Below are 26328 nucleotides of genomic sequence, written 5' to 3' on the forward strand. Positions count from 1 at the left end.
AGTGATGGGAAATCTAACGCCCCCACAGGTACTTTGGGAAGCCTTTTGTTTTAAGATTTTCTTCAGTCAAATCTGAATTTGACTTTTTGCAAATTCCACTCCTTGTTCCTCAGTCTGTCCTCTGTGACCAGGAAGAACAAATCTAATCCTCTTCTCTGTCAACGCTTTGAAAAAAACTTTGAACACTTTCAATGCTTTCAGACTACCTTCCCATTTCATGGATTCAACCTATTGGCTTGTGTTGTTTTTTGTTATTATGACATGTGAGGATTGTTATTGCAGTGAGATCCTGAGCCCCTCAGGGTTGGCATCATGTCTCTCACAGCCCTCTTCCTCATCCCATCTCTCATCCCTGACCCCAATCCTCTCCTCCCCAACTCTGTGCATAACACAGTGTTAAGTCCTTACTAATTATTTAAATGGAATCAATCAAAGCATAATGATGATTAGGGATTCCAAGACCAATGCTGCCACTCTAATCATGTTTCTCCCCAGTCTCTGGAAGAGAATACCTGCCCCCTGCCCCTGCCCCTGCCCCTGCCTCTAGCTCCACCCCCACCACTGGATGAGACATTGACAGACACTGCCCCAGATCCCTTTATTGAGACTTCTCATTTGACCCAAATAAATTAACAGGAAGCGGCTGAGATGTGGCCCCAAACCTAGCACCGCACTCCCCCTCCCTAGGCAGGGAACAGGGCATAGTCAGAGGAAGACAGGATGAAGGGTGATCAGGGAGAGGATTTGAGGAGGGAGTTAGAGGAACACAGGGAGGGGGACCAAGAGAAGAATCTAAGAAAAGAGCATGGAGAGAAAGACTTGGAAGGATTGAAACAGGAAGAGGAGAGATAGGATAAGAGATAAAGGTCAGAAGGGAAGGAGAATGGGAAGGCAGGCAGCCCCTTTCCTCAGTGTAATCCCTGAGGGGAATTAAAGCCTAGACACCAAGAGGCCATTCTGGAAGGGCCCCAAGGCTGGCCAGGGTCCTGCTTGGCACCCCCAAGTGGAGGAGCTCAGTAGGGGAGACCAGAGCAGGCAGGGGCTGAGAAGTGGTCACCATGACACCTAGTCATCATCGTCGTCATCGTCGTCATCGTCATCGTCGTCATCATCATCTTCAGTGTTGATCTCACCCTCCAACACATCTTCCAGCCAGTCCTCCAACTCATCGGCTGAGGGCAGGTCCTCCTCGTTATCCATCTCCATCCAAATGCTGTCAGCCTGCCCCGGTGAGATGGTGCAGGGTGGTGGAGAGAAGAGAGTAGCAGAAAACTAAGCTCTGTCTCAACTCACCTGTCCTGTCCCTCCACCTTTCTGTCCTGTTCATCTACCCACTGGTCCACCCCTCCCTCTCTCCTACCCATTCGCCTGCCAGCCAGTCTGGGCATGTCCATTCTAGTCAATTCAATAAATATTTATTGTCAGGCAGTGGGAATCTAGAGACAAAAAAGAACGACGCCACCACTGCATGACGTTAGCAGGGAGAATACTAGACGTACACAAATAATTATTCTGCCAGGTAGAATGTGATAGGAGAAATGGAAGACCAAGTAAAGGGCTAGGAGAAATTTGAGGAGGGTAAGATACATACCTCTGTCCTGGGTTGCACTAGACCCCTGGAGAGGGGAGGAGCTAGGGAACAGGGGGAGTGGAAGTAGGAGGTAAGGGAGGATACTTACGTCTGTCACGTTGACAACTCCTATCTGTGGAGCTGACAGGTCGATGTCAAATGTCTTCTCCCAGTATGGGACAAGCTACGGAGAGAAAATAGGACGGAAAGGACAAATCTGACAAACGGCCAGGAATAAGGAAGAGATCATACAGAAAGAAGCTAAGCCCGTGCAGTACATAGAGTGCTCTGGGTCTGAATTCAAGAATATTCATCTTCCTGAGTTCAAATCCGGTCTCAGTCACTTCCTAGTTGTGTGCCCCTAGGCAAGTCCTTTAACCTCATTTGCCTTAGTTTCCTCATCTGTAAAATGATCTGGAGAAGGAAATGGCAAACCACTCCAGTATGTTTGCCAAGAAAACTCAAAATAGGGTCATGAAGAGTTGGACATGACTGAATGATAATAAATAGAAGCAATGTAATTGGGTGGACAGAGCCGGGACCCAGGAGACTTGGTTTCTAGAATATTTACCATGAATTTTGGCCTCAGTTATTTCTTCTGGAAAATGAGTGGGTTGGACTAGATGATCCAACTCTGACATTCTATAGTCTTATAATTCTGAAACTAAGTGTGTGTTAAGGTAGGATACAAGTAAAATTTCCATACCTCAATGAGGATGGAGGTGGGGAGAGAGAAATCAAGCATGGGAGTTACAGATGAACTGGACCAGTTCTAGAGCTCAGTGATGGCCCTGGGACCTGGGACCAATAAAAGATGGGAATATACAAAGGATGGACTTAGCATGTACCTGTCTAGAGCTCTTCCCTTATAGTATGTTACTATGATCACGTGCTAGCATGTCTACCGGCAAGGAAGGCTAACTGTCTCTCTGTAAGCATTATTTAGAGTCTCAGGAACCCAGGGTACTGGGGAAAGCAGGTCACTTCTCCCTGCCTCTTTCCTTCTGCAGGAGGAAGGGTTTTGGTGGGAATGAAAGCTCCACCTTATGCAGAGGCCCATTTTACTGTCCTGGGGGTGGCAGAGGTGTATGTGTGTGTGTGTGTGTGTGTGTGTGTGTGTATGTGTGAAAGAGGGGGGGGAGGAAAGGGAGAGGGAGAGGAAGAGGAAAGGAGGGAGAGGAAGAGGAAGAGGAAAGGAGGGAGAGGAAGAGGAAAGGAAGGAGAGTGTCTGTGGAGACTCTTCTCATGAAGAAAGCCTGATGGCTAGGATGCTGGGAGTTTTCTCTTCAGAAGAGCCCTCCCTTCAGAGGATTTAACCTAGGTCCTACCAGCCCAAGGAGCTAGCTTCTCTATATCTTTTGGACTGTCTCCTCATCCATTCAAGACCATTTCTTTGAGTACTCTGTAGGCACAGCTCCTGAGGGTCAATAGGTTTGGGAGTAATACAATAATGACAATGATACTCATCTGCTTATAATCACAGCGTTATAATTCTTTGAAGGGCAGCTAGGTGGTATAGCAGACAGAGCACTAGGTCTGGAGTCAGAAAGATCAGAGTTCCAATCTGACAGATCACTTAATCCCTATTTGTCTCAGTTCCTCATCTGGAAAATGGGGACACACTGGAGAAGGAAATGGCAAACTACCCCAACATCTTTGCCAAGAAAAGCCCATGGACAAAATCCACCAGGTCAGGTACAGTCAGATGAGACTGAACAACAATAATTCTTTAAGGTTCACAATCACTTTCGGCACACCACCACTGTGAGGCAGGTTAATACAAACACTACAATTTACATTGTACAGATGAGAGAATCGAGGTTCAGAGAAGCAGGCAATTTCCTCACGGTCCTATTACTAAAAAGTATATGGGGAGGGAAGACAGAGGGGAGGGGCAGGGAAGAGACACTTCCCACCTCCTCTTCCTCCCTCTCTTTTGCCCCAAGATCCACATCCAGCCTGGACTATAGGAGAGCCTCTAGCCTGAGATACCCAGAAAGAAGCGCTTCCTTTGGTCTTACCTAAGTCCTTTCTGTTGTAGCTTCAGTTGCTTTTCTGGGAGGAGACAGAGCTGCCCTCTGACTTCTCTTCCTTAGGAAAGGGGCCTTATTCTCTAAGGGAGTCGGGGGTGGGAGGGAGTTTGCTTAAGCTACCCTTCCCTGGCCAGCTTGGCTTTTCTAAACCACAGTAGAGTCCAGTTCCCCACACCCAGAGGTGCTGGTGTGACTGCATGGGGCGGGGGGGGGGGGGTTGCCCTCTTACCAAGGGGAAGTCATCAGGGTCGATCCAGATGATGCTGAGATCAGGGTTTTCTGTGTTGTCCTGGGCCACAGCTTTGAGGGTCTCTAAGAACTCATAGCCATCTAGGGGCAAATGGGGGGACCAGGTTGGGAAGGGGTAGAAGGGAAGAATAAACATTTCCCCCATTCCAGGATACCAGCCCCCTTCTAGATTCCATGCGCTTCTCACTGCTATTTCCAGAAGAGGCTTATAGTTCTACTTGCTCTCTCCCCACCCCCATCACGGCCTTCATCCCAGCTCCGCTCCTCACCAGGGTCAGCCTCTTCTGCAAAGGCCACTATATGGATGCCATCCAGGTCATCTTCCTGTGGAGTGAGAAAAGCCAGGATGGGTTAGGGCAGGCCAGGGTTCTCGCTGTTTTGTCTGAAGTTGGGATGCCCAGAAAAGGCTTTATGGTCCTCCTGGGATTCTATGCACTTTTTTTTTGTTTTTTGTTTTTTTTTTGTGGGGCAATGGGGGTTAAGTGACTTGCCCAGGGTCACACAGCTAGTGTCAAGTGTCCGAGGCCAGATTTGAACTCAGGTCCTCCTGAATCCAGGGCTGGTGCTTTATCCACTGTGCTATCTAGCCGCCCCCCTCTATGCAGTTTTTGGAAGGTACAGACTCCTGGAGTTGGGGGGTGGGTCTCTTAATTTTCCTGGGCTCCCAAAGCTCCCCCACCCCCTCCATTCCCTTAGCTGCAAGATAATATCAGCAGGAACAAAAGATTGCTGGGGCTGGAAATGAAGAAACTCTGGGTCCCCAGTGTTGCTCTGCCTCCCTATCACTACAGCAAGAAGAATCCCTCTTCCTCTGTCCTTGGGGCCATAGACATCAGCTGGCTAGGATATTTCTAAGGTCTGAGTCTAGCTGGGTCTTCCTCTCCCCTATCCACAGGCTAGATTTAGGCACATGGCCTTGACTGCAGGGTACTCACCCAAGTCTCATACATACTTTCAGGTTTCAGCTTCCTCAGGGTTGACCTGGAAAAGATGTAAGAAGATTCAGTGAGAAGAACTGTTCCCATCCCAGGGGCCACTCTCCAGTATCTGGGGTCAGACCCAGGGCACAGACAGTTCGTGGCTTTAGACCAAGATCCATCCATCTGGGTGAGAGGCCCAGATCATTGTCCAGCTGTGGGGGAGGGAAGCTGCAGGTTACAGGTAGCCTTAGAGGCAGAATTGGAGTACTGGTCCTGCCACTTTGCCCAAGGACACAGATAGCTCTGAGATTGTGAAAACTCCAACCCAAACCTTTATGAAGCTCCTACTCTATGCAATCAGTTAGTCAGTCAGTAAGCATGGATTAAGCATCTACTATGTGTCAGGCACTGTGCTAAGCACTGGAGATGGGAAGAAAGGCAGGACAAGCCCTCATCTCAAGTAGTTCAGTCTAGGTGAGATGTCTTTACAAAGGCAAGACAAGACAAGACAAAAACCCCAGACCCTGGCCTTAGGGAGTTTCCATTCTACTGGTGGCATATACCATGTAAACAGGTAAGTATCTATGTTTTCATATTCGTGCTAGTTTGCAAACACTAGACGCTATAGGGATCCAGAAACACTGTTCCTTGGTAGTAGTACAGCCTCATAGGAATCCTGCGGCGTTTATAAGAGGTGAAAGTGAAGGTGAGGATGAGGGGAGAACACATTCAAAACATGGGGGTGGGGTGGAGTCGTGGTGCGTGGCACGGCCTTTTCGAAGGCACAGAGACTGGAGATGGAATGTCCCGTGAAGAACAGGACAGTGTGACTGGACTGAAGAGTAGGGGAGAATGGCAGCATTGATGATCTCGACATGCCTTTCCAATCCCCAACAACCTATAGGCTGAGGGACACGAGGTGGGGGTGGGAGGCAAGAGTGAAGTTTGGGAATCTAGACATTATGTGACCAGCATGAAAATCCTCACCATCCTTGTCAACAAGCATTTACCGAATGTCCATTCTGTGCGGAACCCCACAGCCAGTGCTGAAATGCAGGACCCTATGCAGACTGAATCAATGATTCAGGAGACAATGGTCATTGGCAACCAGAGGGTTGTCTTTATGTTTGTCTCCATCCCTGGGTCATCCTGCGGCACTGAGGTGAGGGTGTGATGGGCACTGACTCTCCTCCCCCTCCTTCTTCTTCCTCCCTCCCTCCTTCCTTCTTCCCTCCTCCCCTCTCCTCCTTCTCCTCCTCCTGCCCTCCTTCTTCTCCCTCCCTCCTTCCTTCTTCCCCGTCCTGCTTCCTTCTTCCCTCTTTCCCTCTCCTCCTTCTCCTCCTCCTCCCCCTCCTTCTTCTCCCTCCCTCCTTCCTTCTTCCCCCTTCCGCTTCCTTCTTTTCTCCTCCCTTCTCCTCCTTCCCCTCCTCCTTTTCCTCCTCTTCCTTCTCTTCCTCCTTTTCCAGCCTGAGACTCCACAAGTCACCTCCCAGATAAGGACAAGAGTAGCCCTCCTCCCCCTCCCAGCATCCCCACCTCCTGTGCTCCTCCACAAAGCTGACAATCTCCTCCTCACTGTTGGGCTTGTCTGGGATGGTCACTGGCTCATCCATGAAGGCCTCATAGAAATCGATCTCATTCAGCTTCAGGGTCAGCTTCTTAGCCACCTTTGGGGAAGGAGGGCAAGGGTGGGGACACAGAGCAGTGAGGATCCAGAGAGGCATGAGAGCCTCTGGAGGACCAAAGGGTGAAAAGTTTATTTGAGAAAACTTCAGTTTGGAAAAGCAGAGAAGTTTCTCCATTGGCCCTGGGGGAAGATAGGGCTCCGAGGAGCAAAGGGCTTAATGAAGGGCAGTGAGGGATCTTGAAGGAGGATACCTTGCTGTCAAAGGTGGCAAAGAAGGGTATGTAGGGATGAAACTCCTCAGCTGCATCCTCATAAGCCTTGTAATCTGGGGTGGGGAAGGCACAGTCAGTTCTGTATCTCCATAGAAACCCAAGTGCTGCCCCCCAAACCCCGAATCTTTCCTAAGACAAAGCTGGGGAGCTGAGAGATTCTGGGAGGCTGAGGGATGAGTAGAGAGCAAAGTAGAGGGGGAAGGGAAGCTGAGATGGACAAGAGGGAGGGACACTGCCTGAACAAAGGGATAGATAGTCTGGATAAAACCCCAGTCAGAGGAACAAATAGCAAGTACTCTGTGTTGTTAGTTGGGGGAAAACTGGGGGGGTGGGGAGGAGATTCAGGAGCTGAAACAGAGCACATTGGGAAGGGCAGGGAGCAGCGAATTTAAAAGTGAAGGGAGAGGGGGATGGGAGCTCTAGGAACAGGGTGGAGGGGGGTGGGGAAGAGGGGGCTACCCACGTTCTGAGTCCTCATTCTTGAAGTAGCCGATAAGTTTGATCTCGTCCTCTAAGTTCTCAAATGCCTGCAGCTCCCGCTCACCCTCGATTAGCTCCACAGGGTCCTCCAGGACCTAGTAGAGGAGAGGAGAGTGGATTCCCAAGCCATGGTCTGGGGGGCAGAGGGGATGGAGATAGGCTGAGGTGAAGGGTGGAGAAGAGGGTGTGCTAAGGGAGTATGAGTGGGGGGTTTGGGATAGGGACAGGAGGTAGGTAAAGAGCGAGACTAGGAGGGGACCAGGGTCATTCTCACATCAAGCAGAAACTCCACCAGGGTGTCTGCAGATAATTCGCCATCGTATTCGATGACCTCGTCCCCCTTGAACACGTATATACTGTCCTCCTCGGTCAGGCCTGGGGAATAAGCCAATAGTGAGTCTCGACCTTGATACCCTCAGACTGATCTCTGGGCTCCCGCCCCATTATCTGACTCATACTGGACCCCAAACCCTCAATCTCGGGTCCTGCCTTCCTCTGCCTTGGCCAGGCCCTTTGGCTACAAGCTCCCCCGACCCCATCATCACAAGCAAGGAACACCACTCTCTTGACCCAAATCCCAGTTTTGGAGGGAGAGGCTTTTCACGGGAGGGTTAATCTTTCCCATTTCCCCCTCTTCCAGAACAAGGGGCAACCCCCCACCCCAACTCTTCTCTCTTCCCCTCCTCAAGACTCAGGTGCCTCCCTCCCAAGCCACTTCAACCCCTCCTAGTCAGGCCACTATTATAGCCATCTTGCCACAACTCCCACCATGGGGTCTAGTCTAAAGCCGACAATGCCCCCTGGTGGCCAAGGCCTGGAAAGTCTTCTGGTTGCATCTCTCTCCAAAGAGGTGGGGGAGGGGGGAGGATGTCGACTCAGGGTGGGGAGGAACTGGGACTCTGCTACTCCCCTACCCTTTCTCTCATTTTCCACTCCTCTAAGTTCCAGGGATACGGACTCAGATTGCTGCCACATAACGGCATCAACGGCAACCCATCCTCATAGGGTAGGTTACCCTTTATAGAGGTAGAAGAAATGCTGCTGTTTTCCCCTGTCCCTACACATTTTGGGGTCTGCACTGAAGGTTACAGTTAGGGTCTTTGGGGCTTGTTAAGACACTCTCCTTAGTCAGTCAGAATGATCGGAGCTACCCCACCATCCCCTTCCAGGGGAACGTTTGATGATCTCACTTGTCTTTGGCTTGACCCTTCAACAATTCCCAACTCCAGCAAGCTGCAATTAATTACATTACAGCGCCACCCCAAACCTTTATGCCACCCCCTAACTCCCCCCCCAAAGAATGATTCATCTTTGTTCTCTCCATGGCCTTTAACTCTCCCCCTTTCTATAGGTCTCACATTGCCTCTTCCCGACTTGCCCCCAGATCTCTCTTTCTCCCTTACCCAGTTTCTTGGCCACAGCAGCATCTTTCTCTGAGTCCACGAGCCCGAAGCCAACTCCCTTATCTTCCAGGACTTGGGCGGCTAACTGGAGAAAGTATTAGAGTTAAAACCCAGCGTCTCTAGGTGGAGTCCCCACCAGGGGCATGGAACAGTTGGGCTTAGAATCAAAATGTTAGAACTGGTCCTTACAGACCCCTTTGTTATAGAATCATAGCCCTACAACAGCAAAGGACCTCAGAGGATATTTGGTTCAACTTACTTAGGACACTGAGACCCTGGGAGATTAAGCCCAAGGTCACACAGGTAATAGTAGTTGGAGGTAGGATATGAATCCAGGTTCTGAAGGGAGAGAGCCAATGTTCTTTCCACTGTACTACCATCCCTTCTAATGCTTTTATAAGGAACTGTGAGGTCCATAGAAATGAGGTATTCAAAATTATAGACTTTCGGGGCAGCTAGATGGCGCAGTGGATAGAGCACCAGCCCTGGAGTCAGGAGGACCTGAGTTCAAATCCAGCCTCAGACACTTAACACTCACTAGCTATGTGACCCTGGGCAAGTCACTTAACCCCAATTGCCTCGCTAAAAAACAAAACAAAAAAACCCAAACAAACAGAATTATAGACTTTCAAAAGTGAAAAAGACCTCAGACTATCTATTTTGTTTCAACCTGAACAAAAATCTCATCTACAGATTCTCAACAGATTATCCAACCTTCTTTGGGGAATTTTTAGTGTAAGTGTTATAGTGGGGTAGAGTGCTAGACCTGGAGTGAAGAAGGCCTGAGTTCAAATGTGGCCTTAGATACTTCCTCGGTGTATGACTGTGGACAAGTCACTTAAACTCTGCCTCAGTTTCCTCAATTATAAAATGAGGATAATCAAAGCACACACCTGGAAAGGGTATAGGGAGGATCAAATGAGGTATTTGTAAAGCCCTTTGCAAATTATAGCTATTAGTTTTTCTTGTTCTCATTACCTCCTAAATCATCCCATTTCACTCTTTGGACAGTGCTGATAGTTAGCTTCTACTCATCCAGTCTAGTTTTGCCCTCTGGGCTAAATAGAACAGGCCTAATCCCTCTTCCCCACCAAAGCCTTTCAAATATTTTAAGAATAAAAGCTAACATTTATGTAAAGCTTTCCAAGTATTCTCCTTTGCTGGTTGTGAACAAACCATCCAGGTAAGTGCCATTGTCCCCAGTTTGTAGGTGGGAAAACTAAGGCTCAGAGAGGTCTAGGGACCTGTGGATGGTCCCATATCTCATAAACATGCCTCTGACAGCAGCCCCCTTTCCAGTGTCTCTCACAACAGCCCTGAGAGGTGCTAGTGCCTACTGGAGGTATTCTTTTTTTTTTTTTTTTGGTAAGACAATTGGGGTTAAGTGACTTGCCCAGGGTCATACAGCTAGTAAGCATTAAGTGTCTGAGGTCGGATTTGAACTCAGGTCCTCCTGACACCAGGGCTCTATCCACTGTGCCACCTAGCTACCCCTGTAGGTATTCTCATTCCCATTTTGCAGATTAGGCTCTGAGAGGGTAAATGATTGCTCAAAGGCACATGGCTACTAGATGTCAGAGGAGGGGTTCAAAGCCAGATCTTCATGTCTAACACTCCCTTTCTAGAAAACTTCTCTGAAGACAGCTTTAAGAGGCTAAAACCTTTGCAGTCTCTTCGCCATCATGGTAAAAAATGTCCTTCCTAAAGCTTGAATATCTAGGTGGCACAGTGCATAAAGCACCGGGCCTGGATTCAGGAGGACCTGAGTTCCAATCCGGCCTCAGACACTTGACACTTACTAGCTGTGTGATCCTGGGCAACTCACTTGCATTGCCCCACAAAAAAATAAATAAACAAATAAATAAATAATTTAAAAAGTGCTAGATAGAGCATCAGAGTTGGTTAGTGGTGGAGCCAGGGTTCACAGATTCTTAGACTGGAAAGAACCTGACAGGTCATCTAGTCCAGCCATTACCCCATTACCAGAGATATGAATGCCCAGGTCTTAAGTCTCCTGAGCTGGCCCCAGACAGGGATCCTGACACCTTTGCTTTCTCTGCTTCCCTGTGCAGCAGGGAGATCATGTCCCAGCTCAGCTTCTTGGCCTTCTCCCACTGAGCAGTAGTAGGCTGAGGGGGTCTGACAGCAGGGCAATGAAGGGCCGCCCTCCTTCCCCTAGGGACTTAACCTTGTCCTCCAGCTGTCAGAAATCAAGACCCTCAAGGAAGTCCCCTTCTTTCTCCCCTCGGGATTCATGGCTGTAAGTGAGCTTAGCCTGCAGGAGTGCTTCTTTCCTATTGGCTGTGGGGAGGTGGGGCAATGGAATCTTGCAGAATTAGGACAGAGAGAGACACCCCCACCCAGGGCTTCCTCACCCCCAGGAGTGAGGGAATAATGTGTCTCCTGACAGTTTTACAGAGTCACTCTCTGTTTCCTTACTTGATACAGGCCCTCCCTCCACCCCCGCTCTCACCCCCTACATTTTCCATGGCCAAGAATGTTAAATGCTTAGGGACTGAAAGATTTGAAACTGTGGACTAAGGAGAAACCAGGTTTCAGGGCCAGGCAGAATAGGACTAATGGATTAAATTGTATTTCTAGCCCCAGTCCTATCCATTTTACAACCCTGTGAGGGAGTGTATAACTTTCATTTTGCAGTTGAACTGAGGCAGAGAAGTAAGTGATTTGACTCTAGTCGCAGTAAATGGAACAGCCAGAGCCCAAACTTAGATCATGTCCTACTTCAAATCCAGGGATCTTTCCACTATGCCACAATACCTCTGGGGAATACAGGGGGTATCAAGAATGCTGAGCCCCAGGGCAACAGGGATAGCCCTTGGCTATGTAACCAACCCAGTGGCTTCCCTTTTCTGGGATTCAGCCTTTCTCTTATTCCCAACTTCTCACATCCCATGGGTGGGTGAGGACTAGACAGGAATGATGGAGAAGACAGGGCCTGGAACAGGGAAGGGGGAAGAGAAGGGAGGAGATGGGTGTTCTGGCTAGGCAGTTCTGGAGAAGAGTCTCCACTAAGAATCTCTCAACCCCTGTCTTTTCTTCCAACCTTAGAGAGAGACACAAGGGCAGAGTCAGGGACTACCTTTCATGGCCATGGGTTTTCTCCCCTAACTCCCAACCTCAGCCCTGTTATTGAACAAGTGAACACCCTCCCCTCTCAACTCAACCCTTAGGATAAGCTCCCTAGCCTGTGAGAGCAGCTACCACCTCCCCTGGCCCTAAATCAGATTGTTCCTAGTGCAGTTTCCTTTGTCCTGCTCAGACAGTTCTCCCTCCCCCCCCTCCCCACCTCAATTCTCTCTTCCAGGCTTACTACCAGAACTCCTAGGGGATAGGGTATGAGGGAGTTGGCAGGTGGGTGGCCCTGGTATTCCGGGCACTTGGGATAAAAATACCCAGCCTGTTAATCAAATAGCAGAGTCCAACCCCTTGCTGGGGAGGAGGGGAGGCAAGAAGGAGCTGTGGGGAGGGAAGAGGGGGTCTCTACTCTCTCTGGCCCTACCCTTGACTCCCCCTGGGGAGTGTGAGGCATTAAAGAGCTAGGGAGAAGAAACCCAATTATCCTGGCTCCCAAGGAAACCACTGACTCTTACAATTCTATCTGCCCATATCCTACCCTTCCTCAACACAGCTTCTTTCTTTTCCTTTTAGAGACTTTCCCCTCAACCTCAGGAGTCCCCCTTGCCAGCCCCCCTACCCCCACCCCGTCAGTTTCATCATGCCTGACCTAAGCTTGAGGTGCTAATAAGTTGGTGAGAGGTATATAACACACCAGGAAGAGGGTGGGAGAAGGCCACAATCTATAAGCTGGGAAGCCCAGCATGATCCTGCAGGAAAAAGAGAAGGGGGCATGAAATGAATGGTTAACTGAGATGCCAGGTAACAGGCAAATATCTTGCATGATTTTGTCCTTCACTGGGCATTTTAACTCATGGCTCAGCTAGAGAGATCTGATGGGAGAATGGGTGTGAGGAGGTCAATGGGCTTCTGGGGGCAGGTGAAGAGAGGATAAGGCCACTGCTGACCCCACCCCCTCCACCGCCCCGGGCTCTCCAACCTCCAACCACACCTCTCATTTCCAGTTTGACAAAATGGAGGAATGTTAGAATTAGAGGGCATTACTAGACTATCTAGTCCATTCCCTTAATTTTACAGATGAGAAAACCAAGACCTAGAAAGCCGAACTGATATGTTCAAATCCACACAGTTAGCAAGTGGAAGAAGTGGGACTTGAACGTGTGTCATCTCCATGCTCTGGGCCAGATTTCATAGCCAAGAGGCTCCCACTCACCAAAATGCCTGCTCTGCCCATCCCCTGTGATAGAGGTGAAATTCCTGCCTCTTGCCTCAGTCTCATCAGACAAGGATCCAAAGGCTGTAGATGAGCCTGGGGCTATATTCTCTAAGAGACCCTAGGTTCCTCCCTCCCTCCCTCCCTCCCTCCCTCTTTCTCTCTCACCCTCCTCCCCTTTCTCCGTTCCCTCCTCCCACCCACTTTCCCTCACCTCTAGGATTAGCTCCTCCATCTCAAATTGTCTCTGGGAAGCCTTGTCGTCTTCAGGGGGCTCGTGGTAGAGTAGGGCAAGCACCTCATACTTTTTGAGCACATTCTTGTAGTTCTTGGCATTGACGTTGACCACTCGATCCACACCATCATACTCGGGAAAGTCCAGTCCCTCCTCACCTTGTGCCCCTGGCATAGGTGCCCCCAACAGCAGCACCAGCAGGGGCAACCAAAGACATGGTACAATCCCCATCCTGCTGCTTCTCTACCTGGCTCCTGTCTGGGGGGATACTGGAAATGGCTTCTTGGTCCAGATGGATGATGGATGGGAATGGAGGGGGGAGCCCAGGACCCTGAGTCAGGGAGCACTAGGGGGTAGGGGAGGCTCAGAGCAGTGGGCAGGGGGCACAGTCTGGTCCTGGGGACACTGCTAACAGAGCCCAGAGGAAAATGGGCAGGAGGAGGAGTAGCAAGCTGGGGGCGGGGAAGGAACTGGAGCTGCCCCTGAAATTTGTACCCCCTCCCCCTCCTCCAGCCCCTATCCTGTCTCTGGTCCCCTCCACCAGCCTTGTCCAGTCTAAATATGTCTCTCTGGCTGACGGGAGGGGCAGAGCCCTCCCTGTGAGGCCAAGAAGACTCCATGGGGGGCCTGTTGCCTCCTGCCCAGCCTTCCAGTGCCTCCCCCCACCAATGTCCAGGGCTCCTCAGCCTGTGATCCCAAGTTGGCCTGAGAGCTCATCGCCATATTAAGAAAGGAAAGGGGAGATATGCCCGGGCTAAAAATAAGACCAGATGAGTCGGAGGTAAATGAAACTGGGAGAGGGGAGGGAAGGAGAGGGAGGGACAGGACAGGGGTAATTAGAGAGGGGAGAATAAGGGTAATTAGAGAGATGGAGGTTGGGGGAGGATGGCAAAAAGAACCAAGCATTCAGGGAGTATGGTTAGATTGGCATTATAAGGTAAAAAGGAAATGAGATGAGTTTGACAGGAGGTATTGAGGTCTTAGCACTGGGGGGGACTCACTAGCTGTGTGACTTTGGACCTGTCACTTAACAAACCTGGACCTCAGTTTCTTTATCTGTAAAATGAGGGGGGTTATTCTAATAGATCATCTCTATGATCACGTGTAATCTAGACTTGTCTGGGTTGAGAAATAGACCAGGGGGTGGGGTAAAATCTTTTTTTTTTTTTTTTGGTTGGGGTAAAATCTAACATCCTTGGCCTTGAGACAGTGGGGGCCAGAATGACTGCTACACACATGAATTCTCTAATTGAAAAAACCTGGACAATCTCTTCTAGGAGCATGAGGCAATACAGTGTGTTCAAGAAAAAAATTGATCTGGAAGAAGGAAATCGTCTGAACCCTGCTTTGAAAGATCCAGGGTCATAAATGGGACCAGGAATTGGACACGAGCTAGGGTTGTGACCATCTAACTTTGTTTTCTTCTGTCTATACTTAGTACTCTTCCTCATGGATCTGGTCTTATATCTATCTCCCAGCCCATTATTCTTTTTTTTTTTTGCAGGGCAATGGGGGTTAAGTGACTTGCCCAGGGTCACACAAGCTAGTAAGTGTCAAGTGTCTGAGGCCGGATTTGAACTCAGGTACTCCTGAATCCAGGGCCAGTGCTCTATCCACTGCGCCACCTAGCTGCCCCCTCCCAGCCCATTATTCTTTAACAGAATCCTCAAATTTTAGCATTAAAGGGACTTTAGGGGTTATCTAGTTCACATCCCAGCCCAAAGCAGGAAGTCCATGCTTCTACTACACCAAGGTAGACATGGGAAAATGATTACTTCCTGCTGGGCTGTGGGACCAGAGAGAGATCTAGAGATCTTTTTCTCCTTCTCCTCTGCAGTGGTTCCCTCACCTTCCCTTTTCCCTTTTCCTCTTGTCATGCCTCTGTGTCCCTGTGTCCTCCCCTGACTTGTGGTTCTGTCTTTAAGTACTTGAAAGAACACCCTATGAGAGAGGGATTTAATTTGTTCTATTTGACTCCAAAGATTAGAATTAGGAACACTGGGCAGAAAATGCAGAGGAAAATTTAGGCTTAATATAAGGGAAAACTTGCTCACAATTAGAGCTATCCAAAAGTGAGATGTGTTGCCTTGCTAGGGAGGTCTTTCCTCCTCCTTGGAGTTCTTCAAGCAAAAGCTGGATCACTGCTTGTCAGGTATTTTATAGCCAGTGCTGAAGCCAGCTTTACCTAGCTTACAAGAGCTGCTTGTTAAATTTCCAATGTGAGCATTCATTCCTCAGAAATCCACTACAAATCAGGGCTTTATTTGTTTTGTTGATTGTCTATTCTTTTTTTTTTTTTTTTTGTGAGGCAATTGGGGTTAAATGACTTGCTCAGGGTCACACAGCTAGTAAGTATTAAGTGTCTGAGGCCAGATTTGAACTCAAGTACTCCTGACTCCAGGGCCAGTACTCTATCCACTGCGCCACCTAGCTGCCCCTGATTGTCTATTCTTAAGGATGTGTTAATAATGCAGATTAAACTTAAAAGTATGTGTGCATACTGGGTTATTTTTTTTTTGAGAGCCTTGGTGTTACACATTTATCAGAACATCCCTGAAATATTGCTTGAGCTCAGAAAAAGTGCAGCAGAAAGCTCAGGAAATGAAATTGTTACTAGATGGGATGATGACGATGATGTTAATAATATTAGCATTTATATAGTGTTATGGTTTGTAAAGTGCTTTACAGGATACCATTATCTTGTTTGAGCCTTACAACACCCCTGATTATGGAGGAGATCCTTCATTCATATGGGTCAGATTAGATGACCTTTCAACCCTAAAAGTCTGTGATTCTATGGGTGGGAGGAAGGAATTCTTCAGAGAGGGGACCAAACCTTTTTTGCCCTGAAGATAAGATCTAGAGATATAGGGGGCAGGATGGGGTTTCAGGAAGGGACCATTAAGCCTAAACCTAGCCCTGTGGAAGCTTAAAGTTTGAAGTTTCTTTGCCCATTAAGTCTCAGGGTGAAAGAGTGAGGGAAGCTGGGAGATCTAGCTGGGGAGAACTGGCTCTTCTTTGCATCTTGTTTTACCCTGACCCTGCACGTCTTCAGTTCCAATGGAAGCCAGCAGTTACCTGGCCCTAGGCAGCCAAAGGGCAAGGGGAATTTCTCAGGCTGGTCTCTCACCAAGTCATCCCAAGGGAGGGATGGAGACTGTCTATTTTCCTCTCTTTGATAGAAGGGGCTCTACTCGAGGTGGACACAGGGACAGTGCTAAAAAGGGATGTCTTATAATAATTATAGCTAACATTTATTTGGCCCCACACAGTGCCAGGCATTGTGCTAAGTGCTTTATAAATATTATCTCATTGGATCTTCATGAGTGAGGTAGGTGCTATTATTTTACAGATGAGGAAACTGAGGCAAACAGAGGCTAAATTACATCCCTGGAGTCACCCAGCTAGTAAGTGTCTGAGGCCGGATTTGAACTCACATGTTCCTGACTCCAGGCCCAGCACTCTATCTGCCGTGTACCATGCTACCTAGCTGTCCCTCTCCACAGACTCTGGTTGGGGTGGACATGAGTGTAAAAACAGCAAAATTGACAAAATGGAATGTGTCCAAAGGAAGGTAATTGGCATGGTGAGAGCAATTCAGAAGGGAATTAATCGAAGGAAGTGGGAATGTTTAACTTGAAAAAGAGAAGTCTTAGGAGATGGCAGCTGGTATCCTCATGCTTTTTTTTGTGTGTGTGTGTGGTAGGGGATGGGGGGAAAGCTGGGTCTTTCTCATCCAGGCTGGAAGTACAGTAGCCACTCATGGGCTTGATCCTACTACTGATTGGCTTGGAAATTTTGACCTGATCCACTTCATTTAAAAAATTTTTTATATAAAATTTTATTTATTTAGAATTTTCCCCAAGTTACACATAAAAACAAATTTTCCCATCGATTTTTTAAAACTTTGTGTTCCGAATTCTCTTCCTCCCTCCCTCCCCACCCCTCCTTAAGCACTCAAGCAATTCAATATGTTATACATGTCCAGTCATGTAAAACATTTCCACATTAGAACTAACAAAAAAAATTATACTTCAATCTGTATTCAGATACCATCAATATTCTCTGTAGATGGATTGCATTTTTCATAAGTCGTTCTGATAGCATCCTGCTCATCATTTCTTACAGCACGATAGTGTTCCATCCTAATCTCATCCCACAATTTGTTTAGCCTTTCCCCAATTGATGGGTATCACCCCAATTTCGAATTCAACTGACCTGATCCACTTCAGACCTAGGCCCATTTGTCCTTCCTCAGCCAGTTGGGTGGTCCCTCTATTCCTAGGGGCTCATCATTGTGGTGTCAGACTTAGTTCAGATGCCTGTGTGTCTCTAGACCTACTACAACTCAGAATTCCCGAGCTCAAGTGGTTTACCAGCTTCAGTCTCTCCCAGTGGTAAGGATTATGGGAGGGTTCCACTGAGCTTGGCCCTGGGTAGCTAGTACATCGGAAAGACTCAAAGGACCTGCTTTCACATCTCATCTCTGCTGATTATGGTGTGACCTTGGGCAAGTCATTGAACCTCCTTGGACCTGAGCTTTTGTTATTTGAAAAAATCACTGGGAGGGGGAGGGTTGGATAAGGCATCCTCTGAGGCCCTCTTCAGTTCTAGGTCTATGATTCTATATGCAATCAGTCTTCAAATACTTCAACCGTGATCACATAGAAGAGTGTTTAGGCTTATGCAGTTGATCTTCAGGTGGGAGGACTAAGCTTTAACAGGTTGAAGTTGCAGGAAGGCAGATTTCAGTCAACCTTAGAATTGTTAGAAGTGCCCCAAAGTGGAATGAACTGCTTCAGGCGACAGTTGTTTTCCTTCTCACTGAAGGCCTTCATCTTCAGTCTGAGTAATCACTTATTAGGCAGGGATATACAATATGCTGAATGGAATACTAGTGGATAGAGCACTGGGCCTATTAACAGGAAGACCTGAGTTCAAATCCAACCTCAGACACTTCTTGGCTGTGGGACCCTGGTCAAGCCGCTTAACTTCTGTCTGCCTCAGTTTCCTCATATGTAAAATGGGCATAACAATAGCACCTATCTCAGGGCTGTTGTAAAGATCAAATGAAACAATCTAGGTAAAGTGCTTTATAGACCTTACAGAGGTATTATTATTATTTTATTATTATTAATGGTTTGGTTCAGGGTTGGATTAATCTTTTAATTCTTTATGAGTTTAACTCTTCCTCTCTGGGATCTTTTAGGAATCCATTAACATAGAATCAATACAGAAATACCTGCCTTTCCCCGCTCCTCCTGCTGTTGACCCTAAAACAGAGAACTTGAGCTAGAGCCCAGGGAAGAGAGGGAAGCAGACTAAGAACAGTCAAAGGAACATGAATAGAAAGACCAGACTGTTTCCCTCTGCTTCCTGCTTCAAGGCCCCTTTTAGTTGGCCCCCAAGTACTCGGGACTTATGGGACTATCAGGATTGGAATCTTTACTACAAACCTCAGCCTATCCAACCTGGTGTGCCCTGAGGGTGAAGAACTGGACTGGGCAAGCGGAAGACCTAGAAACAGTTCTACCTCTGCCAAGCACTATGTACCAAGGGGCAGGATATGCGTGTGGCTCTTGGAGGTCCTGGAATTTTGGTATGGTTGCATGCTATGGGTCTGTTAGTTCTGAACCTGGCAGAAAAACTCTTGGTGTCCTAACCATGTTCCAGATGAGAGAACCCGCTGAATAAATGTCTTGCCCTTTGGAACCTATGCTACTCCCTTCCAGTATCAAGAACTGGGGGCTGTTAAGAGATAGATAGGGAAGCTGGAAAGTAGGATATTATTTGTCATAGTCCAGGAGAGGATGGAGACTTCCCTCATAGGATAACTGAAGAGAAGATGGGAAGATAATGATGGGAATAAACCAACATGCCTGTGGAGGTTCCCTGGAGAACTAGGCCTCCTTCAGAGGCACTCATTTTCTCATTTCTATCTATGGTGTCACATTGGACTGAGAGTTTCAGCTTGTCCACTAACTCACTGTATTTGTTGTGGTTCAGTTGTGTTGACTCTTTGTGACACTGTGGACTGTAATGTCCATGGGGTTTTCTTGGCAAAGATACTGGAGTGATTTGCCATTTCCTTCTCCAGTAGATTAAGGTAAACAGAGGGTAAGTGACTTGGCCAGGATCACACAGCTGTCTGGGGTCACATTTGAACTCAGGTCTTCCTGACTCAAGGCACAATGCTTTATCCACTGAGCAATCTAGCTGCCAACTCACAATAAAACCTTGGGTTATTTATTTAATAGGACCATAGGCTCATAGATCCAGAGCCACAAGTGATCATCTAGTCTAGTCCCTTTTTTTTTTTTTTTGCAGGCAATGGGGGTTAAGTGACTTGCCCAGGGTCACACAGCTAGTAAGTGTCAAGTGTCTGAGGTCGGATTTGAACTCAGGTACTCCTGAATCCAGGGCTGGTGCTTAACCACTGCACCATCTAGCTGTCTCCCAGTCCAGTCCCTTTTTACAAATAAGGAAACTGAGGCACAGGGACTTGCCCAAGGTGACGTTGTAAGTGGTAAGATTTGAGCTCATGTCTTCTGACTTTAAGGTAAGGGCTCATGCCACTAAATGCTTGCTGAATGACTTCCTGATTGTGCCACACTGCCTCCTGAGAGACATTGAGAGTCTCTGGGGGGCCCTGGTTTCCTAAGTGATCGCCAAAGCTCCTTCCAACTCTCAGATTTTGAGTCTGCAAAACAATAGTATTAGTTTCACAGTGTCCAGGATGTGAAACCCTGGAGGGCTGATCCAGGAAAGCTGGAGATTTTCAAGAATCTGTAGCGAGCCCCTGGATGGGCTTGATGGGACATGCTAACTTTGCCACAGGGGAAGCTGAGACCAGATAACGTGGAAGAGCTAACGTGTGTGTGTGTGTGTGTATGTGTATGTGTGTGTGTGTGTGTGTGTGTGTGTGTGTGTGTGTGTGTGTTGGGGGTGGGGAGGGCTAGGCTAGGAAAATAAATGCTGGAATTAGAGGTGTTTGTAGGTGTTCTTTCTCAAGATCTAACATCTTCCCCTGGGAGTTTTGAGGGGGAGAGAGAAAAGAGTGCAGTAATTTCTTCTGAAAAAGTCCCTTATGGGTAGTGCTGGCCCGAGTGGGAGGGGAAATCCATAAGGAAGAGAAGACGTGGAACCATCCCCGTGTTCCAACAAGAATTTGACCTTTGTGAATCTTCTGACAGTGTGAACATATAAGACAATCAATAAACGGTGGTTTGGATTGTCCTGGGGCAGGGCTTAGATAGTTTCACAATATGATTTAGTAAACAAAGGAGAAAATGCAATCTTAAACTTCATAAAGGAGTGAAATGAAACTGGGGCAATGGGTGAAAGGCACAAAGAGCCCGATTTTGACCTGAGGTTAGGAAAAATTTCCAAAAGGTGCCTCCAGGTATAGTGTGTGTGTGAGAGTATGTGGGGGGGTGTCGACACAAAAACCGGAAAACCACTTCTGGGTGTATTGAAAAGAGATTCGTGTTTAGGTAGGGATTGGACTGGGTGACCTCAGGTCCCTTCCATCCCTGGGATTCTATAAATTTACGTTTACCCTCAGTTTAATGTAGTTACTTTCTTCCACAGCTCTCTCTTTCAGTTGTCAGCGTCCTTCTGATTCCTATGCCCCTTCATACACTTTACTTTTCTTATCCCTTTTTCTAGCCCACCAATCCAACCTTATCCTGATCTCCCCACCTCCTCCCCTTTCCTCTCTTTATCTGACACTTCATCCCCCTTGCTCAGGCCCCTTTCTTTAGTCCCTTGGACTTGACAGCTCTCGGTCACTGGTATCAAATGACCCTGAGTTGGGACCTCTGTATTTTTAACCCACCAGACACCTGAAGCTCCTGCTATTGAAACCTGAGGAGTCCAAGTTTAGGCTATATCCCTGGACTCTCCATGCTTGCACACACACACACACACACACAATCCTGACCTAGTCTATTGCTCTCCATGCAGCTATGGCTGTGTCAGCAGCCCCAAGATAAGACCCCTGACAAATGCAGCTCACATCCCTACCAAATCCTGGAATGGAAGTGAGTTTGGAGGAGATTGCCAACATTCCAGTCTCCTAAGATCTATGAGAAGAGGGCTGATGTGGAGAGAAGACCAATTATTTCTTATCTTTGCTGCTCCTGTACTGAGTCACAGGCTTCTCCAACCCCCAGTTTGTCCCTTGTCCGCTTTTCTATTTTTCCCATTTACCTTTTTTCTTCTTTTCTAGTCATCTCTCTTCTATTTCCATCCCTTTCTGCCTTTCTTTACTCCAGGGTTTACTAAATGATGTTCTTTCCAATCCCAGTTCTGTAGTATGTGACTTAGGGAATTTTGTGGGAAAATGTCGATGCCCTTTCCTTCCTGGCATCCACTGGCCCAGGTTCATGGGATCTAGTGTCAGGGAAAGGAGAGTGCAGCCTAGGACAAGAGATATTCCTGCCCCCCCCCCACCTCCTATGAGAAGCCATTCTCAATTTTACCCACTCCATTCCCCTCCATTTCTGTCCCTTGGTACCAAAAAAGATGTTACATTTTTTTTTTTTTTACAGGGCAATGGGGTCAAGTGACTTGCTCAGGGTCACACAGCTAGTAAGTGTCAAGTGTCTGAGGCCGGATTTGAACTCAGGAACTCCTGAATCCAGGGCCTGTGCTTTATCCACTGCGCCACCTAGCCGCCCCCAAGATGTTACATTTTGAAGAGAAAGAGAGATGTAGCCTAGTCTTCGGTCTTGTGGTATACTTTCACAAATGTGGGGGTAGGGTTTAGTATCTTTTTAAAGGATGTTTCACAGTTTATTTTCTGGTTGGTTTGGATTATGATTCTCATGTAATTCCCTTTATAAGGAAATAAAACATTTTTTGAAGAGTATTAGATAGTTCTAGGTATAGCTAATCACTGAGAGGGAATGAATGGATTAGCCCAAAGATAATTGCTGTTTTATAAAAATGACACTCCCTGATGCTTCCTTAAAGCTTCACTGTGGGCATGACTTCACACAGGGCAGGCAAACAAGGCCAGGCAAAGCAGCAAAGCACCTTAAGGAGGACAGGAAGCAGCATATGCCAGACAAGTCAAGCCATCACAATCACCTTGACCACTGACTGCCCTCAGATCCTGATGGAGACAATCCAGGATCCTACACCCAAGTGTCCTTGGAGTAACAGTGCCCCACAAACCACCAGACCTACTCCTAACCTAACTCCACAGCCATTATTGAGAGGTGTAATCATTCTGGAGAGGGGGGGTGCCTTCCTCATCACCCCCGGTTATTACTGACTAACTGCCACCAACAGGTAGATAGGTATAGGAGCACCCCTCGCACCATGAGTCCTGCTTCCTGTTTTGCACACATATCCATCATCTGGGGAAGCAACTCCTGTGGAGAAGGGGCCAGATGTCCCCACCAACTGTCAACCAATTACCACCTTGGCAGCACGTGCCAAGCAAGTGAAACCACCACCACCATCTTTGACCATTGTTTCCCTCTAGACCCTGGTGGAAACAGCCAAGGACCTTAAATCTGAGAGCCTTGGGAATATCAGTACTTCCAGCCCAGAGTCCTCAGCTGTCATCCTGGGAAGCTACCAATCTCTGTGGAGATGCAGCCTGGCAACTGCTCCTGCAGGTACTTCAGCCACAGCTACTGAAGACTCAGAGAGGAAATTTCTTATCACCAGAGTCCTTGGCACTGGAAAGTGGTTCAACATTAGAAACTAAGATGATTTTATTGGTGCACTGGCATTAAGGAGGAAGCATTAATATCTGCTTTGCTCTTGCGTCCTAAGGACTATGGGACTTTTCAATCTGACTTACAGCTGAAACTTTCCATATGTGTTGTCTTCTCCTTTAGGAATATGAGCTCCTTGAGAGCACGGGCTGTTTTGTTTTTCTGTTTGTATCCCCAGCATTTAGTACAATGCTCTGTACATAGTAAGTGGTTAATAAAGGTTTCATTCATTTAGTTGTTCATCCATTCATTCGTTCATTCATCCATTCATTTGTTCGTTTGTTCATTCATTCATTCATTCATTCATGGATATGATTGGAGATAGGAAACTGAAAAGCTATGCCAATGGAACATAAAATCTAGTAAAATCTACCAAGCTTGAAAGACTTTAAGTATAGATTTGGTGAGGGACCACGCATCTGTAGAGTCTTCTGGAAAAGATGGATGGCAACATTAAGTTCTAGCCAAACCCAACTCCCCTTTTCAAATAAAAAAAAAATTCCACATGCCTTTATTTAAAAAAAAATTTGCATGGATGCAACAATCTTGTGGGTTTTTAAAAAATCTATTCTGCCCCCCTTCTTCCCTCCCTCCCTCTCTGTCTCTGTCTGTCTCTCAATAGGATTGTTTAATCCAGTCACATGAAAAGTTATGGTTGTTAGGTTTGGTTTTTTTCTCCATTTATTTATTTTGCATTGATTTTTTTTTTTTTTGCGGGGCAACAAGGGTTAAGTGACTTGTCCAGGGTCACACAGCTAGTAAGTGTCAAGCATCTGAGGTCAAATTTGAACTCAGGTCCTCCTGAATCCAGGGCCAGTGCTTTATCCACTGCTCCACCTAGCTGCTCCCTTTTGCATTGATTTTTAACCCCTTCCTCTTTCAAGTCAGCATTTTGTTCCTGCAATTACTTTTACTTTCTTTCTTTCTTCTTCTTCTTTTTTTTGGGGGGGAGGGGGACAGGGCAATGAGGGTTAAGTGATTTGCCCAGGGTCACACAGCTAGTAAGTGTAAAGTGTCTGAGGACAGATTTGAACTCAGGTCCTACTGAATCCAGGGCCAGTGCTCTATCCACTGTGCCACCTAGCTGCCCCCTACTTTTACTTTTACTATTTTGAAGTTAATATGTTCCCACAGGCTCTTCTCCTAGTCTCTTTTATCTGCCCCATCCCAAATTTCTTGAATTTCCTTAAATTGTTAACTTTCTTTTCCTTACCTTCCCCTCCCCTCTCCTCCCCCTTTGGCCCTTCTCTTTCTCTACCCATTTAGGCATATTCTCTCCACTCTACTCACTCACTTTAAAATGGCATTCTTCTATGATATTCTTTCCCAAAAAGTTATCTTTTATTTTAGCCTTCTGTTTATTCTTTCTTTCCCTCTCCCCCCCCCCCACTCCAGTCCATTCTGGATTCTGCTGTTCATCCTTTATTTTTGAAGATGTTGGGGTCAGGGTACAGTGTGTTTGTGGATGATCAGTCCAATACGAGTTCAGAAGACTCTACCACAGGCTGGGCACAAATAATCCATTGGAACATTTGGGTTGGAGATGTCTCTGGATTTGTGCAGCTTACATTTCCTTTGTGCTACTGCAATTCTGCTTTGCTATAGAGCACAGCACCTTCTTTGATACCGGCATGCCATGCTGGGCGGTCCTGTGCCAGCGTCTCCCATGTCTCACAATCGATACTAAAGTTCTTCAGAGAGACCTTGTATTGCTTCTTCTGACTGCTGTGTGAGCACTTGCCTGGTGTGAATTCTCTGTAAAGCAGTCTTTTAGGTAATTGTGCATTTGGCATTTGTGCTACATGGCCAGTCCATCAGAGTTGTGTTCTCTGCAGTAGAGTTTAAATGCTTGGCAGTGTAGCTTGATGGAGGACCTTAATGTCTGGTACCTTATCTTGCCAAAGCCTTTGATAATGTCAGTTGTCAGGGCTTGTGGAAGATCATGGCAAAATTTGGTTGCCCAGAGTATTATACACCAGTTTTTTTGTTTTTGTTTTTGCAGGGCAATGGGGGTTAAGTGACTTGCCCAGGGTCACACAGCTAGTGTCATGTGTCTGAAGCTGGATTTGAACTAAGGTACTCCTGAATCCAGAGCCGGTGCTTTATCTACTGTACCACCTAGCTGCCCCTATACACAGTTTTATGACAGCATGCTTGCATGGGTTCTGGATGATGGATGAGGCTCTCGTGCTTTCCCAGTTGCCAGTGGAGTGAAGGAGGGCTACTTTTTTGCTTCCATGCTTTTTAGCATGATGTTTTCTGCAATGTTGTCAGATGCCTTCTGGATTCTAATCTCTAGCTCACAGACTATAAAACATTTGTTTTTCTTAACTCTGTCCTTCACTGGAGTGGATTTTGTGGAAAACTGAATTTGAAATCTCTCTCCTAACATTCCTATGTTATTGCATTTGTAGATCTTACTACCATGTTCTGGGCTGGATCTGATTCAGGCAACTCTCTGGTAGTTTAGGCTTGATATTAGAAATGAGGTACTTGTAGGTCATTCAACAGTTGAAAAAAAAGAGATTTAGTCATTGTGGGAGAAGGATATTTAACAAGAATAGGCACTGGGGATGCCTCAGGTTGCTTCAGCTAAATGAAACTCTTTTGCCTGAATTGCCCATGATGATCTGCTAAGCAGATGCTCCTTGGGCCCATTTTGGACCTAGATAATGAAGAAGTGATGTCAAAAGCTGTTGAGGATAATTTCAATACCTTTTTTAAAAAAAATTTCAATACCTTTTGAGGAAAAACTAACCTATCTTACACAGGAGGGCAGAGGGGGATTTGATTATTGTTCCTATCACACACATCCCATTTCTCTGTTGTCCTTAAAAGTGTCAATTCACGAAGGAAACAATGTTGAGTAGAAGCACTGTGTGATGAGAGCCATTCTGTCTCTAGTCATGAAGGTTGGTCTTATCCTTTGCCTTCATTATGATCACTCACCAATTTGATTTGGACTTTGTACATTGAGTAACTTTCCTTTTTTTTGTGTGTGTGTGTGTGTAGCAATGAGGGTTAAGCAATTTGCCCAGGGTCACACAGCTAGTAAGTGTTGAGTGTTTGAGGCGGATTTGAACTCAGATCCTCCTGAATCCAGGGCTAGTGCTTTATCTACTGTGCCACCTAGCTGTCCCTCACTCACCAATTCCAAAGCAATGTTATGCTATCTGTGTTTCTACATAATTCCTACTATCCTGGGAGCTGACTTCCCTTGAAGACTCATACAGTTCTTCTCCTGGGGTGGGGTCTTGGGAGGTCTCTAGTTTTGGGAGGTACAACCCTTTGTTGATAGTACATATGTCCTCTAGACAAAACCCATTATCACAGGTAGACATCTTCCCCTGCTATGAGAATATTTTCTGTGACAACCTTTCCTTTTCTCTCCAAGAGTGAAACTCCCCTTTACTTTCCTCACTTCAGTCTCTCTCCTCTATAATTGTAGTCCTATTCTCCTATAGGCCTCACTCTTGAGAAACTAAAGAAATTTCTCAGG

The 26328-nt window shown here is 47.0% G+C and overlaps 1 protein-coding gene across 1 annotated transcript; it reads right to left on the reverse strand.

Moving 5' to 3' along the window:
- Positions 1–579: 579 nt before the first annotated feature.
- On the reverse strand, positions 580–13564 carry CASQ1 (calsequestrin 1). Its single transcript, XM_044002145.1, has 11 exons — positions 13078–13564; positions 8555–8639; positions 7426–7526; positions 7135–7246; positions 6651–6724; positions 6309–6439; positions 4788–4833; positions 4122–4176; positions 3833–3933; positions 1680–1754; positions 580–1221 (listed from the first exon to the last, which is right to left on the reverse strand). The coding sequence occupies exons 1-11, from the start codon at positions 13327–13329 to the stop codon at positions 1066–1068; spliced, it is 1188 nt and encodes a 395-aa protein (XP_043858080.1). The 5' UTR covers positions 13330–13564; the 3' UTR covers positions 580–1065.
- Between the last annotated feature and the right edge of the window lie 12764 nt (positions 13565–26328).

Source organism: Dromiciops gliroides, chromosome 4 (assembly GCF_019393635.1).
Source record: "Dromiciops gliroides isolate mDroGli1 chromosome 4, mDroGli1.pri, whole genome shotgun sequence".
In the NCBI taxonomy this organism is placed as follows: domain Eukaryota; kingdom Metazoa; phylum Chordata; class Mammalia; order Microbiotheria; family Microbiotheriidae; genus Dromiciops; species Dromiciops gliroides.